The 20,226-nt window shown below is 35.5% G+C and overlaps 1 protein-coding gene across 2 annotated transcripts in view; it reads left to right on the top strand.

Annotated features, from left to right (window-relative positions):
• Positions 1-20,226, top strand: part of LOC131962081 (uncharacterized) — a 185,549-nt gene that overhangs the window by 28,285 nt on the left and 137,038 nt on the right. For both annotated transcript variants that reach the window (XM_059327039.1, XM_059327038.1), the window contains 3 exons: positions 1,787-1,842; positions 1,918-2,108; positions 8,723-8,817. In XM_059327039.1, coding sequence (XP_059183022.1) covers positions 1,787-1,842; positions 1,918-2,108; positions 8,723-8,817 — 342 coding nt within the window. The remainder of the gene's footprint in view (positions 1-1,786; positions 1,843-1,917; positions 2,109-8,722; positions 8,818-20,226) is intronic.

Raw genomic sequence — 20,226 nt, forward strand, 5'->3', positions numbered from 1 at the left:
AATTTCTTTTCATTTATTTTAATTGCAGCTTTAATTATTATTTTTTGTGAACCTGGAGGCGATTATTCTGTGATTATTTAAAAAAAAAAATGCTGATTAGTTGTCTATCAACAATTTTATTAATCAACGAGTCAATGTTTTTGTGTTTTTTTATTAATTGTTTTGTAACTTTATTAAATAAAAAAATTTTGTATAGTTTTTTGTCAAATATTTGACTAAGAGACCAATCAATGCACCTGTTATTTCGTCACCCTGTTAAAATAATCACCTAACTTATTTTTTCAAATTTTGCAGGAAACACAAAAAACTTCACCAAAAGCGTAACATGACGTAGCATGACATTTATTGATCATTTCACTCAAAAAGGATGTAACAAAGGATGGCTATTGGCATAGTAATAACGCTGTGTGTAAATTTAGTAACTTAAGAGAAATAAATGACTTAGGCAATTTTTTGAACATGCCTTATATGGTAACACTTTATTTTGAAGGTGTCTACGTAAGAGTGACATGAGCGTGTCATAAACATGTCATGACAAGTATCATGAGCATTAATGTTACTTCAAAGTGTCATTAATGTTCATGACACATCCCATGTCATGTCTATGACACGCTCATGTCACTCTTATGTAGACACCTTCAAAATAAAGTCTTACCATATCTTGCTTAAGTCACAAAGGCATGTTCAAAAATTGCCTATGTCACAATTTATTTTGACTTAAGCATAATAAATCCGCTTAAGTCACACACTTGACATAGGCCATTATCTTAAAGGGGTAAAATCACATGATCTGATCAACTGAGGATGTAGGTGATTTTACGTGATATAACGTGATAGTATCTTATAATGAGATACTATCACGTTATTTCGAGATAATGATCTCGTTATAATGAGATTCTCATTATAACGAGATCATTATCTCGTTATAACGTGATAGTATCTCGTTATAACGTGATAGTATCTCATTAAAACGTGATAGTATCTCATTATAACGTGATAGTATCTCGTTATAACATGATAGTATCTCATTATAACGTGATCGTATCTCATTATAACGTGATAGTATCTCATTATAACGTGATAGTATCTCGTTATAAAGTGATAGTATCTCGTTATAACGTGATAGTATCTTATAATGAGATACTATCACGTTATTTCGAGATAATGATCTCGTTATAATGAGATTCTCATTATAACGAGATCATTATCTCGTTATAACGTGATAGTATCTCGTTATAACGTGATAGTATCTCATTAAAACGTGATAGTATCTCATTATAACGTGATCGTATCTCATTATAACGTGATAGTATCTCATTATAACGTGATAGTATCTCATTAAAACGTGATAGTATCTCATTATAACGTGATAGTATCTCGTTATAACATGATAGTATCTCATTATAACGTGATAGTATCTCGTTATAATGTGATAGTATCTCGTTATAACGTGATAGTATCTCATTATAACGTGATAGTATCTCGTTATAACGTGATAGTATCTCGTTATAACGTGATAGTATCTCGTTATAACGTGATAGTATCTCGTTATAACGTGATAGTATCTTATAATGAGATACTATCACGTTATTTCGAGATAATGATCTCGTTATAATAAGATTCTCATTATAACGAGAAATAACGTGATAGTATCTCGTTATAACGAGATAAATGGAGGATATTATTTTTATAAGGGTGGCAGCAATACGCTTCCGTAGTATTTTACCTAATTGTTTTTATTTTGAAGGGTCAGACTTCCTGTTTCCTCCTCTCTAACACCCGCCAGCTTGTCTCCGGTGGAGTGGTCGGTCCCGGCGCAGCATCCAGCCTCCACACCGGACGGTGAGCCGCTGAGTGAGGCAGCACATCCGCCGTCTCTCCGCTACATTTTGACACCTTTTTCCACTTTGTTGCCAGTGTCGCAGGCTGCAGAGCGGCTCCGTGGGGACGGTCAGGACGCTCGTTGTGGAGATTATAACTATTATCTGTCGTATAACAAGTGGAATCTACCCGCTGGGAGCTCAGAGGAGGTTTGGAGGATGAACCCTCAGTGTGCCCGCTGTGGGAAGATCGTCTACCCGACGGAGAAAGTCAGCTGCCTGGACAAGGTGAGCAAAAAAAATAAAAATAAAACTCGAAACAAAATGCATGCACAATCACTCAGGTGCTTTAGTTTTTCTAACTGGTGCTAATCCGAGTTCAGACTAGAGGAGGATCACAAGATTTCAAGTTTTTTTTTTTTTTTTTTTTTTTTAAATTAAAGTTATTTATTATGTACAACAATACAGAGAAACAATCGTTGGCAATGAGTCAGGCGAGCCATTAAATATTTATTAAAATTACGCAAGTTAAACATTAACAATGTGTTGTTAATATTGAAATATGTAAAAAAAAAAAAAAAAAAAAAAAAAAATATATATATATATATATATATATACAAAAAAATGATAAATATTAAATACTTCATCCACCTACATTGTATTTAAGTTGACTTATACACATAATTACTTAATTTAAAAAAACAAACATCAAATGCATTTTTTATTTTTTTTAGTATTTCTACATTTACACATTTCGTCAATATTGAGCAGAACATATTCTAAATACAACCATTTTTTTCTAAAGTTTTGACAAATTATGTAAAATTTGTTATATACCATAGTGTTGCAATGTAAACGTGGAATTTTATTTTTTTCTCCTTTTAGTTCACATTTATTTTCCTGTATATAATCAGATTTTTATGGGAAAATTAGATCATACAGTGTGTGTGTGTGTGTGTGTGTGTGTGTGTGTGTGTGCGTGTGTGTGTGTGTGTATACATGTACAGTCATGGAAAAAATGATTAGACCACCCTTGTTTTCTCTTTGCTTTCTTGTTCATTTAATGCCTGGTAAAACTAAAGGTACATTTGTTTGGACGAATATAATGATAACAACAACAAAATAAATAATTAATTAATTTAAGAGCTGATACCATTTAACATGGTTTTATTGATGATGATTTTGGTTATTATCAACAAATGTACATTTAGTTGTACCAGGCATTAAAATGAACAAGAAATTGAAGAAAATAATGCTCTAATATTTTTTATTTATATATATATATATATATATATATATATATATATATTATGTGCATATATATGTTTGTGTCTGTAAATATATATACATATATGATATTGTATATGTACATGTATATGTGTGTGTACATGTATGTATATACTTACACTATACAAAGTAGGGACACATAATAGATGTAATCTATTATCATTCTATTATAATTTATTGTCTGATTTTCATTCAGACAAAACCTATAATCATGATTAATTGAGTTATTTACCCCAAAACTGCTGTAGGTGGGTGTTAATGGCTAATTTAAAATGATTTATACATTTTGTCTGTGTAATTTAGTTGATAAAACATTCATTTCATCAGGCTTCATGAAGCCTTGATACACAGTTATCATCTTATAATGACTTTATCACATTTAATGAGAATTATCTTTCCTGCTGTGTCATGTCAAAACAATATAATTATCTGTGGTCAGTTGCATCTTGTTATAGATTTAGCCTTGTGTTTGTTGTTGTTGTTATAATAACTATATGATATATAAGAGATATAATAGAGATATTTTAGGACCATCTTGAACAACATCTTTGCCTTTTAATGACAGGATACAAAAGTAAGTGTTGATTTTAGCGTTTGCATGGTGACACCTCAGTAATAGTCTGTTGCATAATGCTGATAAATTATTAATTTATCTTCAGTGGTCTCATGCATTCACTGTCTGTCCTTTGAGGCATCAGATGACACAACAGCATGTAGGCACTGCACATGATAATAGCTCCCACCTTTCATAATAAAAAAAAAAGTCACATTTCACACAGCTGTAGCAAATACTTTAAACACAAACTACCAGTATCATCATTCAATATCAAGATCCAGTTTGTAAAAACAATAAGGAGCAAATGTGTTTTCAGTCCTGTCTTGTAAAAGCCGACATGTGTAAAGAGAGAATAAGGGAATAAAAGAGCTCAAACAGTGTGAGAGGCAGTGATTCAGAGAGGAGGAGGCTGGCAAACACACAAAGAAGTATATCGAGAAACAAAGTGTGAGGGCGAGAGAAAGAAATCATTTCGCCATCCAAAGACTTCAGAGCTCCCTGCTGTCCCGTCCAGAAGCCCATTTGATCAGTGTCACTTCTTTAAAACACGTTTTTTTCTCAGAGAAATAAAACCCAAGTCCAAAATCCAAAGTAAAGTTTTATGTTCCACTGGAGATTCCTGCAGGATCTGCTGTTAAAATTAAACTTTTTCGTGTCAATTTACACATGATTTGTAAAAAAAAAACGAGCTGAAACTTATGAACACACTGGTTCATACCAGGCCGAAAAGCATTTACTGAACTTAGAAGAAGAACCTGACTGATACTGGATTTCTAAGGCTGGTACCAGTATCGACATTTGAAAGTTTATATAATCAAAAAACAATGTCAGCATGGATTGATTGAGCACGCTGAAATGCAACAATTACAACTGTGTACATTTTCTAAATCAAAACAATAACGACAGACGAGTTTGGGGACATGGTAGAGTAGCGTGGGTTCATGGGAGTTGTTGTCTTCACCATTACTGACGTCACAGGAGGCGAGGCACACAGATCCATCTCTTGAAACGCAGTGAGCGCTTGGAATAAGTCCGTTGTGACCATAGAATGCATTTGGTTTGTGGCCCGTTGGAAGCATCGAGTTCTGCGTTACACTCGTCGCCATCTTGTTTCCGATACAGGAAGCATGACCATATTTGGACTGTGGAGGAGGAGAGGGATCTGATCACTGACTACAGCCTCTCTACACCTCAACCTGACTGAGAGAAGCTGCTGCTAATTCATGTTAGCATTAACTGGAGCATTAACTGGGATGTTAGTTTTGGCAAAAAACAAAAACAAAATGTTTGTTGAGCAGTGACTCCTTGGAGTGTCTGTTAGTCCAACCAAACACTGAACAAGACATTTAATGAGCAAAACGTTCAAATAAACTGTCATTAAGTGAAAATACAGTGAAAGGGTCAAAGTTATGAGACCAAACCGCTAAACGTCCTTTTTTTATTTCTATATAACGTTATATATAACTTTATAGACACGTAACCGTGGATACGCATTGTTCTGCTTCTCTCCTGATGACGGCTCGCCTTGTTAGTGACCTGTCAATCAAAGGTAGCCCCGCCCCAAATCATACGATTCTTTATTTTCTATTTTCTTCTAAATGGGGCCATTATTAGAACTATTAACATCAGATTGTCTTGAAGAAGATTTTTTACTAGTGATTGAGACCATAGTGTTGTCCTAAAAACATTTCTGAGGTAATAAATCAAGTGAGAAGTTTTCTCATTTTGTATTTAAATGAATTGAACAAAATGCTTCTGCAACCACCGTCAGCACCCCCTGCTGGAATTTTTGGTAGAATGCAGCTTTCGGCACTTCCTGGTTTGCCTCCCTGCTCAGACCAGGAGGTTGCCGCCTGGTTGTGACGGGTAACTGATCCCGCAGGTGATGATTAATTAAGGCCAGTTACAATGGTGTTATATATCCCAGAGAAATGTCTAAAAACTTCTATGAAATCCCCCTCATATCAGACCACTTTTTCTTGACTTTTGCCATCCTACGGGTCTCTGATCCGGCTGCGTTCACAGCTGTAGTGACCCTTGATTGTCGCTGAACTTTTTCCTGCCTCTTCCTCGTAAATCAGCACTTCTTTTTCCTTGCAGTCGTTGTTCTTTGGACGGCGAGCTGAAAAGCTGGCGTATTTGTAGCCACTTGCATAGTCATGTGTGGGAGGAGCTTGGGTGAGGCAGGAGGCTGTGAGCCATCAAGGAAAGTTGTGCAGAATCTGCTGTGGAGGTGTCTTTCCATACGTTCTTTACCAGCTTTGTTAGTACGTCTTCCTTCAGTATAAAAGCTTCCCAGTCTAGGCAAAACTGGTTTAAAAAAATTCTGAATAAAGCCGTTTTAATACAGGATACAGGACACTGGGAGCCGGGCTGCTGCTAACGTCTATTCAGCTTGTTTCTCTGGTAATTTAAGATCCAAACGTCTGATGAATAAAAACTGTCATTCAATCAAAAAACAGAGTTAAAAACATCTAATGAGCATCGTAGACATGTGGCTGAAAAGGAGATAAAAAAGTAAATTTATGAAAGCTTTTGATAGACAACCACAACACTGATTCATGCACAAAGAGGATATGACAATTTAGAATATGACTTTGATTAGAATGACAGATTTCTGAACTTCATAATTGTCTCAGATATTGTAAATACACAGCTCAACAAAATATATAAAGAAATACCTTTTAACATCAACAAACTTGTGTTTTGATGAGGACCCCTAACTCTTAATCTATGACACCTAACGTGGTATTTAAAGGCTTTTAGTAAACGGGACATTCGCACCAGTGACACACTCTGTCACTATGGTGACACTGATGGCGCAAATGTGTTATCGGCAGACAAAAATTCAGATACCAGTAGTTATAATTCAGTAACCGTTTTTTACACAAAACTACCTCCTGATTCTTGTCACGCCTGGTGGAATTTATCATTATGCTCTTTCATTGAAATCAAGCACAAGATTTATATTGAAGGCATATCATATTAACAAGTCAAACACATAATTTAGTGGCGATTCACTCTGAAGATTTGAGTAATCCTAATGCAGGACAGATGGAGGGCGATCTGAACTGGATAGTGAACGAGTGAATGTTTGGCAGCAAACTGACTTGCTTCAGTTTTTGCTCTGCGGTCTGTCACATTCTCATCCAGCCTCCTACTGTATTTATATTTAGTTCATGAAAGATTTCCATTTGCTTCTTTCTCTCTCAACACTCGCTGTCAAACTGCATCAACAGAAAGTGCAAGGAAGACAGTCCCGCCCCTGCTGTTTGATTGACAGGTGGTTTATGAAAAGAGAAACATCGCAGCACTGAGCAGCAGAGGCGGACACCAAACAAAAAGTAAATCCTCGAAGGTTGATTCTTGACCTTGGAAAAAAGCAGTTTGATAAACAAATCACATCCTCGATGTTTCCGAAGCTTTCAGCCGCATCGCATTAACTTGTTCGTTGTCATGAAGGTGGTTTGGCTGTTATCATGTGACCAAGTGAGGTCACAGAAAGTGTTCTTACACCACAGCATTTAGTTTTTAAGCAACAGCACCAAGCAACAACTTCTGGGTCAGGAAAGTGAAACCAATGTTTTAAACCTGCATTCTTTCTAATGGCCAGCAGGGGGCGACTCCACTGGCTGCAAAAAGAAGTCGTTTGTATGTAAGTCGATAGAAATATAACCTCCAATTCTCACTTGATTTATCACCCCATTAACCCTTTATTGGGCAAAGAACCATATTTGGTTACTTTAGTGGATATCCAAAATGGGGTCCCAATGTCTCGCCATGAGTTGCAAATTTACTAGATTAAAGTGGCAAATCTACAAGAGAAAAAGTTGCTGATTTGAGAGATTTAAAGTGGGAAATCTGTGTGAAAAAAGTCACAGATTTACGAGAAAAAAGTGAAAAAAAAACCCAACTTTTTTCTTGCAGATTCACCACTTTAATCTCGTAAACTTTTTTCTCAAAATATGACCCCCCTCCCCCGGGTCCGTATGTTTTTTTTACACATTCTGGCTGTATGTGATATCCTCCAATATTCTCTAGGGTTGAAATTTGGAATTTGCAAGTATTTCAGTGAGTGCCCTATTAAGGGTTAAGCATTCTTATAATTAGTTTATGGTCTCAATTGCTAGTTTTAAGGTTTTTAATGATGATAAGTGTAGTGTAAAAACACCCATGTTTGAGCATATCAGTGCGATACAAATGCAGTCCATTTACCATGAGAAAGAGCACACAGGAAGTCAACCATCAGCTTAGGTCACATGATAAACCATCTCCATGAACAACTGACCAACACCCAGGATTTCATCAGAGCGCTTCAGAAACACCAAATAAGTCGATTCTAAACTGACCTACTTAGTAAAAGGGAAAGTTGAGGATTTTTATAAGATATGGAGACCTTTCCTTATTTAAATGAACTGTTAAATGAACAATTAAGCACTGGCATTGTTACCAATACCCCTGGAGAATGGCTTGAACCACAGATAGAGTACTATGGTTATTAATTAATTGGTAGAGAGAAATAGGATGGTGACCACATTTTATAACTCTGCCTTAAACTGTCCATTTAATTTTATTTCATTATTATTATTATTGTTGTTATTTATTTAATTAATTAATTAATTAATTTTAATTATGTATACTTTCATTATTATTTGATTTCATTATTATTATTATTGTGTATTATTGTTTTATTATTATTTATTTAATTCCCCCCTTTTTTATTTATTTATTTTTTATGTATTTATTAATATTATTTAATTTAATTTATTTACTATAATTATTTTTATTTTTATTTATTGACTAATACATTTTATTTTTTTTATTTTCTATTAACTCAAGTAATTGTTTTCCTCCGAGATGACTGCTGGTTATGAGATGGAGGGATGGGTTTTATGACTGTATGTCTGTTGTTGTGTTCATTGTGTATTACGTTTTGAAAAAAACTCAATAAATAAATTCTGAGACGACATTTTACCTTTTTGTCAAAAGTCTGAATCATGAGTCTCAAATCCAATCCAACATTGATGTGTAACTGTGTTTGTGTGTGTGCTGTTTCCAGAACTGGCATAAAGGATGTTTCCACTGCGAAGTTTGTAAGATGACCCTGAACATGAAGAACTACAAAGGCTACGACAAGAAACCCTACTGCAATGCGTGAGTCCTCATCTCTCTCTCTCTTTATACAGTAGAGATAACAAACACTGCATGTTCTCTGGGGCTGCAGGATATATTGTTGTGGCGTTGATATTGCGATGCATGCATGCACAGTTCTCACGTTGCAGGAAGTGCAATGTCAAGAAAGGCATACACTCTATGCTGCACCTCTTTGGCTGCTTCATAAAAAAAGCACATTTTCCATGACTAATCCAGTGTAAATCGTGGGGCAGGTGGACCCGCCGTGGTTTCATAAAGAATCAGAAACATTTTTGTTGGGTCAGTGTGGGAGGAGCCTCTCCCTGGTGCTTGTTGGTCTTCTCTGGCTCTAGGTTGACTTGGAATTGCAATTAATCATCTGTGCAATATTTCAGACTCTGCTGCTAACTTTTTAGGGTGCAATAATTCAAGTACATATTTGGACAAGTTTTTATATATATATATATATATATATATATATATATATATATATATACACACTACTGGTCAAAAGTTTTAGAACACACCAACTTTTCCAGAATTTAATTGAAAATGATGCAGTTTAATGTCTCAGTGTACTCTGAAATGAATGCACATTTGCAACATTTAAGATTCTTTATTGAGCATGATAGTGTTTTGAAAGTAAAAAAAAAATTCAAAATCACATTTTATGTTGGACTAAAGGACTAAAAAAAAGACACAAAATGACCAAAAAAAGACAGAAAATTACAAAAAAGACACTTAAAGACACAAAATGACTAAAAAAAGAAACAAAATGACCAAAAAAAGACACAAAATGACTTACAAAGACATGAAAATAATTCAAAAATGGACAAAATAGCCCAAGACTCCATAGAGTTAAGTTGTTACCCCACTTCTTGTTCCCTGAAAAAGGCCTACTTGTATAATTCTGAAATGTACATTATCTTTCAGTTTTGGTTAAGCTTACCTTTTTTTATTTACCTCTGGCAGTTCACCACTTACCTTTGTACCCTTTCAAGCTGTTCATTTGACTTGAACTGCTTGAATTTCAATAAAAAACTGGAAAAATTGGGGTGTTCTAAAACTTTTGACCGGTAGTGTATATATATCCCATAAGAACCCATGTACACCCGTGTAACAAACACTTTAAATCTTCCAGAATCTCCCATATTCAGAACAGAAATGTGAAAAAGTAGCTAATTTCAAAAAGCTTATTTATGTTACGATATTTCCTGAACAAATTAAAGTCACAACTTTGATATATGTTATGGAGATACAAACAAAAAGACACATGGTTATTTGTTTTTATTTATTATTGAAAACAAAAATAATTGGTTGTTAAACAGCACAATTAATGTCACAATTTTGATAAATGTTGTGGAGATGCAAAGAAAAGGCAAATGTGTGTCTCTGTAAGCAGAAAACGTGTCTAGTTTTTTTATTTTAAAATAAGAAATGTTATAAACATAAAAACCATAAACGTCCAATGTAACGTTTTGTGTGTTGGTCATTAGTCAGGGATGGGCAACTTAAATACTGGAGGGGGCCACAATGTTTCATGTTCACTACCACAGGGCCACATATAGGAGCGTGCACTTCACCAGATATGATGAAACTGCAATTTTAAATATGTTTACAGTGCAGTAACTTAACATATTTCATGCTCAAATGCATGTATAACAGTATAAATAGGAATACAAAAGGTTTGAAGCAAATAAAAAATAACCACTTATTGTGATTTCTTTTTTTCCAGTGCAAGAACAGCAGACCAACATTAATTGCAAGAAGTCATTTTGTGCATTTTCACACTGCACTTTTAAGATTTCATGCTCAAATGCATGTAGTTGTACTGAGGGCCACTTCAAGTGAAACAAATGTTTTAAACCTGCATTCTTTCTAATGGCCAGCAGGGGGCGACTCCACTGGCTGCAAAAAGAAGTTGTTTGTATGTAAGTCAATAGAAATATAACCTCCAATTCTCACTTGATTTATCACCCCATTAACCCTTTATCGGGCAAAGGACCATATTTGGTTACTTTAGTGGATATCCAAAATGGGGTCCCCATGTCTCGCCATGAGTTGCAAATTTACTAGATTAAAGTGGCAAATCTACAAGAGAAAAAGTTGCTGATTTAAGAGATTTAAAGTGGCAAATCTGCACGAAAAAAGTCATAGATTTACGACAAAAAAGTGACAAAAAAAACCAACTTTTTTTTCGCAGATTCACCACTTTAAATCTCATAAATCTGCGCTTTTTTTTTTCTCGTAGATTTGTTATTTTAGTCTCGTAAATTTTTTTCTCAAAATATTAACCCCCTCCCCCGGGTCCGTATGTTTTTACACATTCCACAGTCAGACACATTCTGGCTGTATGTAATATCCTCCAATATTCTCTAGGGTTGACATTTGGAATTTGCAAGTATTTCAGTAAGTGCCCTATTAAGGGTTAAGCATTATTATTTTTTTATTTTAAAATAAGAAATATTATAAACATAAATACCATAAACGTCCAATGTAACGTTTTGTGTGTTGGTCTCGCCATGAGTTGCAAATTTACTAGATTAAAGTGGCAAATCTACAAGAGAAAAAGTTGCTGATTTAAGAGATTTAAAGTGGCAAATCTGCACGAAAAAAGTCACAGATTTACGCCAAAAAAGTGGGAAAAAAAACAACTTTTATTTCGCAGATTCACCACTTTAAATCTCATAAATCTGCGCTTTTTTTTTCTCGCAGATTTGTTATTTTAGTCTCGTAAACTTTTTTCTCAAAATATTAACCCCCTCCCCCGGGTCCGTATGTTTTTACACATTCCACAGTCCACATTCTGGCTGTATGTAATATCCTCCAATATTCTCTAGGGTTGACATTTGGAATTTGCAAGTATTTCAGTAAGTGCCCTATTAAGGGTTAAGCATTATTATTTTTTTATTTTAAAATAAGAAATATTATAAACATAAATACCATAAACGTCCAATGTAACTCAGCAGATCTGATGGAGTTTGGTGGAACTCCAGAGGAGAAAAGTCCAGCTGGGGGCTGTAGCAGCAGAGGAAGCTTTCATTGTCAGAGCGTAGAGAGTGGGAGGGTGTGTGGACCTGACTGAAGGAGCTCAGGTGGGCGGGAGCTGTTCTACTTGCTGTTTTGTAAGCGAGAGTGAGGGTTTTGGATTTGATGTGGGCGGTAACTGGGAGCCAGAGCAGAGAGATGATCCCATGTTTCATGACTGTCAGCCGGGGTGGACTGTGTGTGTCAGGGATGACCAACCGACACTTTACACAGACTCCGCCTCTTTTTTCCAAGGTTTTTTAAGTGACTCTTTTACCGTGTCTAGGTCTGGGCGATATATGCCGATATAAAAGATATATATTTTAATAGGGTAGTGGTTTAATAGTTGTTGCTTGAGCTTATGTATTCAGTCATTATTCAATGGTATACTAAAAATCCATGTGAAAAAAATGACTTCTCACTGTTCTCAGGTCAAATATTTATATGAGATTAAAATGTGATTCATTTTGATTAATTCATTAATATATATATATATATATATATATATATAGAAATTAATTAATCGAAATATATATATATAATTAAAAAAATATATATGACGTCACATCAACGATATATAATAATAATAAAAAAAATAAAAATTAAATTAAATTAAAAAAAGAGCATGCATGAGTAACAATAATACTACTACTACTAATAATAATACATTTAATTTATAGGCGCCTTTCATGTCACCCAAGGTCACCTTACAAAGTCTAAAATCATAAACACCTTTAAAAACAAGACAACATGGTAAAAACATCACAACATGGTAAAAACAAGACAATGTGATAAAAGCAAGTGAATTATTGTCCAGTTACAGCATGTAATGATAATTACAGGAGAGAGGAGAAAAATAAGACAAAAACGAAACAAAAAAACATGATGAAAAAGTCAGTTTTTTCAACATGGTGCAGCTCTAATGCTCTCATTATAATAACTTGCTTATTCGCTCACACTATGTGAACTGGGTTTCAATTAAAGCGTAGATATTTATGAGCGTTCTCAGACTCTAAACACCGTCCTCTGGCTCTACCGTGTTATTATCTGCATCTGTGCCGGCCTGCAGGCTCTTCATATCTCTGTCGACCCTTGAAGGTTTTTATAGCAGCGATGCTTTTGGTCCGTGGTTGTTTTCGGTGGTTTTGGTTGCGAGCCCAGCCCTGCTCCGCTCTCCCTGCTGCGGCTCTGTTTACAGCCCAGAATCTGCTTGTTATTATCCGTACGGCACGACACGCTACACCGCCATTTATCGCCCCGCCTTCATAGACACCAGCGAGGTTAAAACCCTCTACGGAGGCACGACTTGGATCTGTTTTTGATGGACGTTAACGGTGAATTATAGGTTGTGCTGAAAAACTTCACAGGAAGGGAAGGCTGTGGCTTTGACCTTTGACCTCATCTCTGTTGGGTGCTTGTAATGTTGATGTTGACAAGTTTAATTTATAACTCTGCCCTTCATACACAACCTTGGGGTGGATTACATTGTTAATTTGCTGGTCTTTTGTGAGTTAAGAGAACAAAAACACACTTTGTTCACCTCAACCTGCTGTCAGACAAGACTTATTGCCTCTCCAAACACACACTCATATATATATACACACACACACACACACACACACACACACACACACACACACACATACACACAGTGGAGTGAATGGCAGAGGGGTTAAAGCAGGGGTCTCAAACTCAAATTGCCTGGGAGCCCTTGGAGGCAGTATCAGAATGACCCAAAAAAGACACAAAATTATTTTTAAAAAAGACACAAAATGACCCAAAAAATACACAAAATGACAGAAAATAAATAAATTACTTAAAAACGACACAAAATGACCAAAAAAAAAGACACAAAATGACCAAAAAACGACACAAAATTACCAAAAAAAGGACACAAAATTACCAAAAAATACACAAAATGACAGAAAAAAATAAATTACTTAACAAAGATACAGAATTACCAAAAAAAGACACAAAGTTGCAAAAAAGACACAAAATGACCCAAAAAAAGACACAAAATGACCAAAAAAGACACAGAATTACTGAAAAAACACTAAATTACTGAGATAAAGAACCTAAAATTAGCCAAATTTAACTTATTTAACTTAAGTGAACACTTTTTGGAAGTTAAGTTCCCAACAGTTTCTTATAATATGAAAGAACCGGGTCCTAATAAGGCATGTTAATGGGGAAAAACGACTAAACAACAACTTATTATTACTTACAGCCAGTCAGTTTTGTGAATAACGGTGTAATTAGTTCCTCACTGTACTCCGCTGCCTGTTAGCTTTCTGTTAGCTGCCTGTTAGCTGCCCGTCTGACTGTTTGTATGTAAAGTCAGTGCGGTTTGTTTACGGGGCAGAGCAGCTGCAGACTTCCTGCAGGGATTTCTTTCTCATCAGTGAGAGTTTTGCTTTTGTACTTGAGTGTTACATGTAGCGCTCACTCAGCGTACAAACCAGTAATTAAAGTGTGTGTGTGCTCCCCGTGACGCTCCCTCCTTGTTTTCGCTGTGATATAACTGGTGTGTGTTGTGAAAAAGCCCGGCGGCTTTTGTTTTTCTTGGCTATTTGTGTCAGGCCTGTGATCTGTGTCCATTGTTGAGCTGCTGCGGCTGCGACGGCAACAATAACATCTGAGCTGACGGCTTCAGATCTGCCTCGTTCTGCTTTCTATTCATTCCTTCTCCCGGCGCTGCTTTCACTTGGTTCTTGAGGTTCTGGGATTATAAAACATCAGACCGGATCTACAAAATTAGCAGAAGCTGCACTTCCTGCTCCTATGTTGAACTGTGTTATTGTTCTGTTTGTCTTTTAACCCTCTGGAGTCCATGAAAGTGCCGGAGCACGACGTCAGTCGCGAAAAACTGCCCAAAATTTTGCATTGAAGTGAATGGGACGGTCGAAAAAAAATGAGCGAAAAAGAACAATAATTGGAGATTTTTAAACGTCTCCTTCTCCGGCATAATCTCACCTAGAGACTCCATTTAAACTTTAAACAGTAGACACAAGTCTTGTGTATCGGTGTATTAATCCACGTTTCGATAGGTCATATAGTTTTTTATCAATCCCTGTTCAATGACCATGATCATTTTTGGAGAAATTCTGAGATTATAATGGGTGTGTATTGCACGGAATGTTCGTGTCACAGTGTGTGACATCATCGCCAGAGTGTAGAGGGAGAGAGAAAACTGTCAAAAAATGAATTTGAAAACTGCTTTCTATTCATTCCTTCTCCCGCCGCTGCTTTCACTTGGTTCTTGAGGTTCTGGGATTATAAAACATCAGACCGGATCTACAAAATTAGCAGAAGCTGCACTTCCTGCTCCTATGTTGAACTGTGTTATTGTACACGAGGGAAGCTGAGTTTTACCTCACAATTCTCTTTGTCTTTTAACTCTCTGGAGTCCATGAAAGCGCCGGAGCACCTCTTCTTATTTTGGCTTTTCCACAAGTTTTCATGTCCAATTTAATGCATCAACCCTTTTTTAGCAAAGGAAAAAAAAAAAATGTATTAACATGATTTTACTTTTTTTGCAGAGATTTTTCTAATTTAGCTTTGTGCATTTAGCATTTGTCATGCAATATTTTGTGGGTTGTTTTTTTTTTTTTTTTTTTTTTTTAATTTCTTTGTGTTTTTTATGTGTGTTTTTTGTAATTTCTTTGTGTTGAAAATGTTGATCCAGTAAGTCAAAATGTAAAAATAATCAGGTCATATAGGTGAGGTTGTGCTGAAAACAATGACACCAACACGTCATGGTAAATATTTTTAAGTGGTTTATATACAGGCAGAATGAAAAGGAGTCGAAGGGTTAAGTAATGTGAATGCTTAGACTTCTGAGGATTAACCCATAAGAACCCAGACCCAGTTTTCTTTAAAGTAAAATTATGGGGGATATACCACAGACCAAGTGGACCACATTGAACACATTTCTGTTGTTTTTAAAAAATTCTACCCCTAAATGTCAAAGATCTGTAATGTGACATATATACGTTACATTGGGCGTTTATGGTATTTATGTTTATGATATTTCTTATTTTAAAATAAAAAAATAGACAAATTTTTTTGCTTACAGAAACACAAATTTCACTTTTTCTCTGCATCTCCACAACATTTAAAAATTGTGACATTAATAGTGCTGTTTAACAACAAATTATTTTTCAGATTTGTTTTTAAGTAACAAAATAATAATAAATGAATAATAAATAAAAACAACCCTCGTGACGATATTTTGTGGCCCCCACCTTGATATCAAAGTTTAATGTGAGTTTTATATGAACGGCACTTTACCGTGTTGTGTGTGGAAGGTCCCTTTAATTACATTTTATTTTTATTTTTTTTAATTTTGCGCCTTTTTTTGGTAATTTTGTGTCTTTTTTTCAATAATTTTGTATCTTTTTTGGTAATTCTGTGTCTTCTTTTAGTCATTTTGTTTCTTCTTTAAGTAATTTAGTTTTTTTCTGTCATTTTGTGTCTTTTTTGGGTCATTTTGTGTCTTTTTTAAATAATTTTGTGTCTTTTTCGGTAATTCTGTGTATTGTTTGGTCATTTTGTGTATTTTCTGTCATTTTGTGTCTTTTTTAAGTAATTTTGTTTTTTTTCTGTCATTTGAGACCCCTGTCCTAGATGAACTACAACCAAAACAAATAAAACCGACTTTCAGGCTCTGTTAACAAAACATTGCAATGAGATAATCATTATATATTATATTATTTTATTATTAAAATAACATATAAACAGCTGGAATGACTGCTTGGGAAATGCTATTTTTTTCGGCAATTTGTACTGCCTGTCAAACATCTGCAGCTTTACTTTAAAACACAACACAAAAAAAGCACAAAAAGTCAATATATTGAGTCCAGAAAAAAACTATTGTGTCCATTTTTATATAACGAACGATTAGTCGATATAGTAATTATGGTGACATGTCTACTTCAGGGACGTGTTGGCTGTGAAGCTGCACAGATAAAGTTGTTTAAATATGTTGCATGCAAGACCAAAGGTGCAATTAAAGAGAAATAAATAAATAAAACAAGGCTCATATTTATGCTAAATGTTCCTCCCTCCACTAGTCTGTAAGGAAATAACTGCAGTTTCTTCTTTCTTCTGCAAGATAATAAACAATTATTTATACTGTATTATTATTACAAGTGAACAGTAAAACTACTTTGGTGCAGTGTGAGCTCTAAATGTGCAGCTTTAGATGATTTAAGTGGAAGCCTTACAAACTGTTAAACACTGGACTTCCATATGTTCCTGTTTGTTGCTTGGCCTGAGGTTTCTCCTTCTTCTTTTCCTTGTTAAAGGTTTTTTTTGTGTTCTCTGTGAGGGTCAAAGCACAGAGTGTGTCGTGTCCTGGACACACTGTTAAACCCTTCGAGGCAAATTTGTGATTCTGGGCCGTGTCGATAAAATGTAATTGATCATAACAGCCAGAGTTCTGGTAGTTCTTGCACTGTAAACTGTGAGTTTGTGTCTTTGAGGTCTCATTAAGACACATTGGACACTGTCTCCTACCAAGGTTATTATAGTTAACGAAAACTAACGAAATAACGAAAACTAGAATTGAAAAAACATTTTCGTTAACTGAAATAAAAATAAAAACTAGAGTTTTTAAAAAAACGATAACTAACTGAAACTGTATTTTGTGGCTACAAAACTAACTAAAACTAACTAAAAATTATAGTGAAAATGTCCTTAGTTTTCGTTTTTTGTCAACTTTTTTCATTCATAATTCAGTGTTTCTATTTGAACATGCAACACATGGTGAATATGTTTACTGAGACTGGGATGTTTACACTAGAACCAAAATTCAATAACCTTATTTGGGCTGAGATGATAAACCAAAGGAAATAAAGGCAAAATTTATTATGACCACTTTGAATCTGGCACCCAACACATAGCTCATTACAAAAAAACTAAAACTAACACTAAAACTAATAAAAACTAAACTAAAACTAAGCATTTTCAAAAAATAAAAACTAAACTAAAACTAGAAAACTCACTCTTAAAACTAACTAAAACTAACTGAATTTGAAAACAAAAATTCACAACGGAATTAAAACTAAAACTAATGAAAAATCCACAACTATTATAACCTTGTCTCCTACTGGATGTATGGCCAGTCTTCAGTTAAGACTGTAGCACAATAAAAAAACATTCATTTTTAACTTTTAAGGAAATTTTAAGGGTTGTCTGTAGGTTTGTGGTACAGAGAGGAGGTGTTTCTAGGGCTGGGCGATATATCTATATTAAAAAAATGTATCGATATGTTTTTAAATGTGATATGGAATTAGATCATATCACATATATCGATATAGTTTTAAAAAATGTCTTTCTTTATATATAAATGCTGCCCCTGCTAGGGTTTGTCATATGTAGTTATTTTGTAATGTTCGTTATTCTTTTCTCATATAAATATATTTATTTCAGAAAAAGATTTTATTTCATAGTCTATTTTTATTTAAGATATTTTTCATTTAAATGTGCACTTTATGGAGCTTTCGTTTTTTTTTAAAAGCTACTCCTGTTATATAGTATTTATGTTCACTTAAATAATTGACTTTGACTGAACATTTGCTCTCACTTTGCGATAAAAATATCGGGATATATATCGTATATCGATATTCAGCCTAAATATATCGGGATATGACTTTTGGTCCATATCGCCCAGCCCTCGGCATTCCATATTTATTTATGTTTTGCTTTTTATTTACTTGTTTGCTTGGTTTACCTGACCAGTATTCTGGCTAAGAACATAAAATCTTTTTCATGTCAAATTGTCATATCTTTTGGAAAGCTTTTTGCTAATTAGTTCTAACAAATATGCAGCTTTGTTACTGTTAAATAAGAATCATTACGCATTGATAATTGCCTGTCGTCTCTGTTCATAAAGTGTGAGGAATTACTGTGTTGCTGAAGGGAGGGGATATGATCGCTGATTCCTTTTTAAAAGGACCATTATAGTCGTGTTTCCTTTAGGGGGAAGAGTGGCCACCGGGAAAGTCTCAGGCCACGCCCTCTCAAATGTCGCTCACTCAGCGTGTCTCCATTACAAAAAAAGGTCCCCAGAGGGATTTAGAGACTCTGGAGGTGACGTTTGGTTTTAGATCGTTGCATAATCGCTTAGCAACAGTTTCATCTGTGATCACATACGCAACAAATTAAACATGGGAGATGCAACTGTGGCCGCCGTCGCTAACTGTGCACAACGTCCGCCGCTGATCATAAACAAACCAGCATGGCTAATTATGCACAGCGTCTCTGCTGATCATAGACATTGTGATCGTGAATTAAACGGCGTCGCTAACTGTGCACTGAGTGTCCGGTGCTTGTTGTAAACAGAGATCGCTGAGTGAACACCTCCTGCAGCAGCAGCACATACACACTGTACTGCTACAGAGCTAACTGTTAGCCTGTTAGCACATACACACTGTACTGAAACAGAGCTAACTGTTAGCCTGTTAGCACATACACACTGTACTGCTACAGAGCTAACTGTTAGCCTGTTAGCACATACACACTGTACTGATACAGAGCTAACTGTTAGCCTGTTAGCACATACACACTGTACTGCTACAGAGCTAACTGTTAGCCTGTTAGCACATACACACTGTACTGCTACAGAGCTAACTGTTAGCCTGTTAGCACATACACACTGTACTGCTACAGAGCTAACTGTTAGCCTGTTAGCACATACACACTGTACTGATACAGAGCTAACTGTTAGCCTATTAGCACATACACACTGTACTGATACAGAGCTAACTGTTAGCCTATTAGCAATTTGCAGACTGGATGCTAAGGGGTTAACATCCCCTCCGGCTCTGTGACTGCAGCTGGGAGAGACTGCTGCGGGAGGACTGTGCCGCTTCCACTCTTTCTTACTCCTCTTAACAAGCTGCGGCTGTCGATGCCATTGTTGTTGTGGCGTCACATCCTGCTTAGCGTTCTATCCAATCAGTAACCAGGATTTTTTCAGGGGAGAAAAAATGGCCCTGCTCTTCTACAGGGACGAAAAAAGTCCAGTCAAAAGACGGCTCAGGACGGCTCATATTTAAATTAGGGGCGTTTCGTCGATTGAGACCTGCCTCATTCCAGGTATTGGGCTGTAATGGAAACACTCCTTATATTCCACCATAATAGTGATTCTGTCTCTGTACTTTGTCTCTCAAAGACTGACAGCTGCACTCGGCACCTCGTCCACACTAACTGAGAAGTTTCATCAGTGGGAAGCCTTTTTTCCACCCAATAACTGGAAATTTAACTGAACCGTACAATACACAGCAGCTCCAAACCGTGACTAGCAGACTTGGATTTTTTAATAGAACCGTTTTTTTATTTTATTTTTATCCCTTTTAATTTTAGATTGTGGCAGCGTGATGATGAACCTCTGAGTGTTTC

Source organism: Centropristis striata, chromosome 23, assembly GCF_030273125.1.
Source record: "Centropristis striata isolate RG_2023a ecotype Rhode Island chromosome 23, C.striata_1.0, whole genome shotgun sequence".
Taxonomy (NCBI): domain Eukaryota; kingdom Metazoa; phylum Chordata; class Actinopteri; order Perciformes; family Serranidae; genus Centropristis; species Centropristis striata.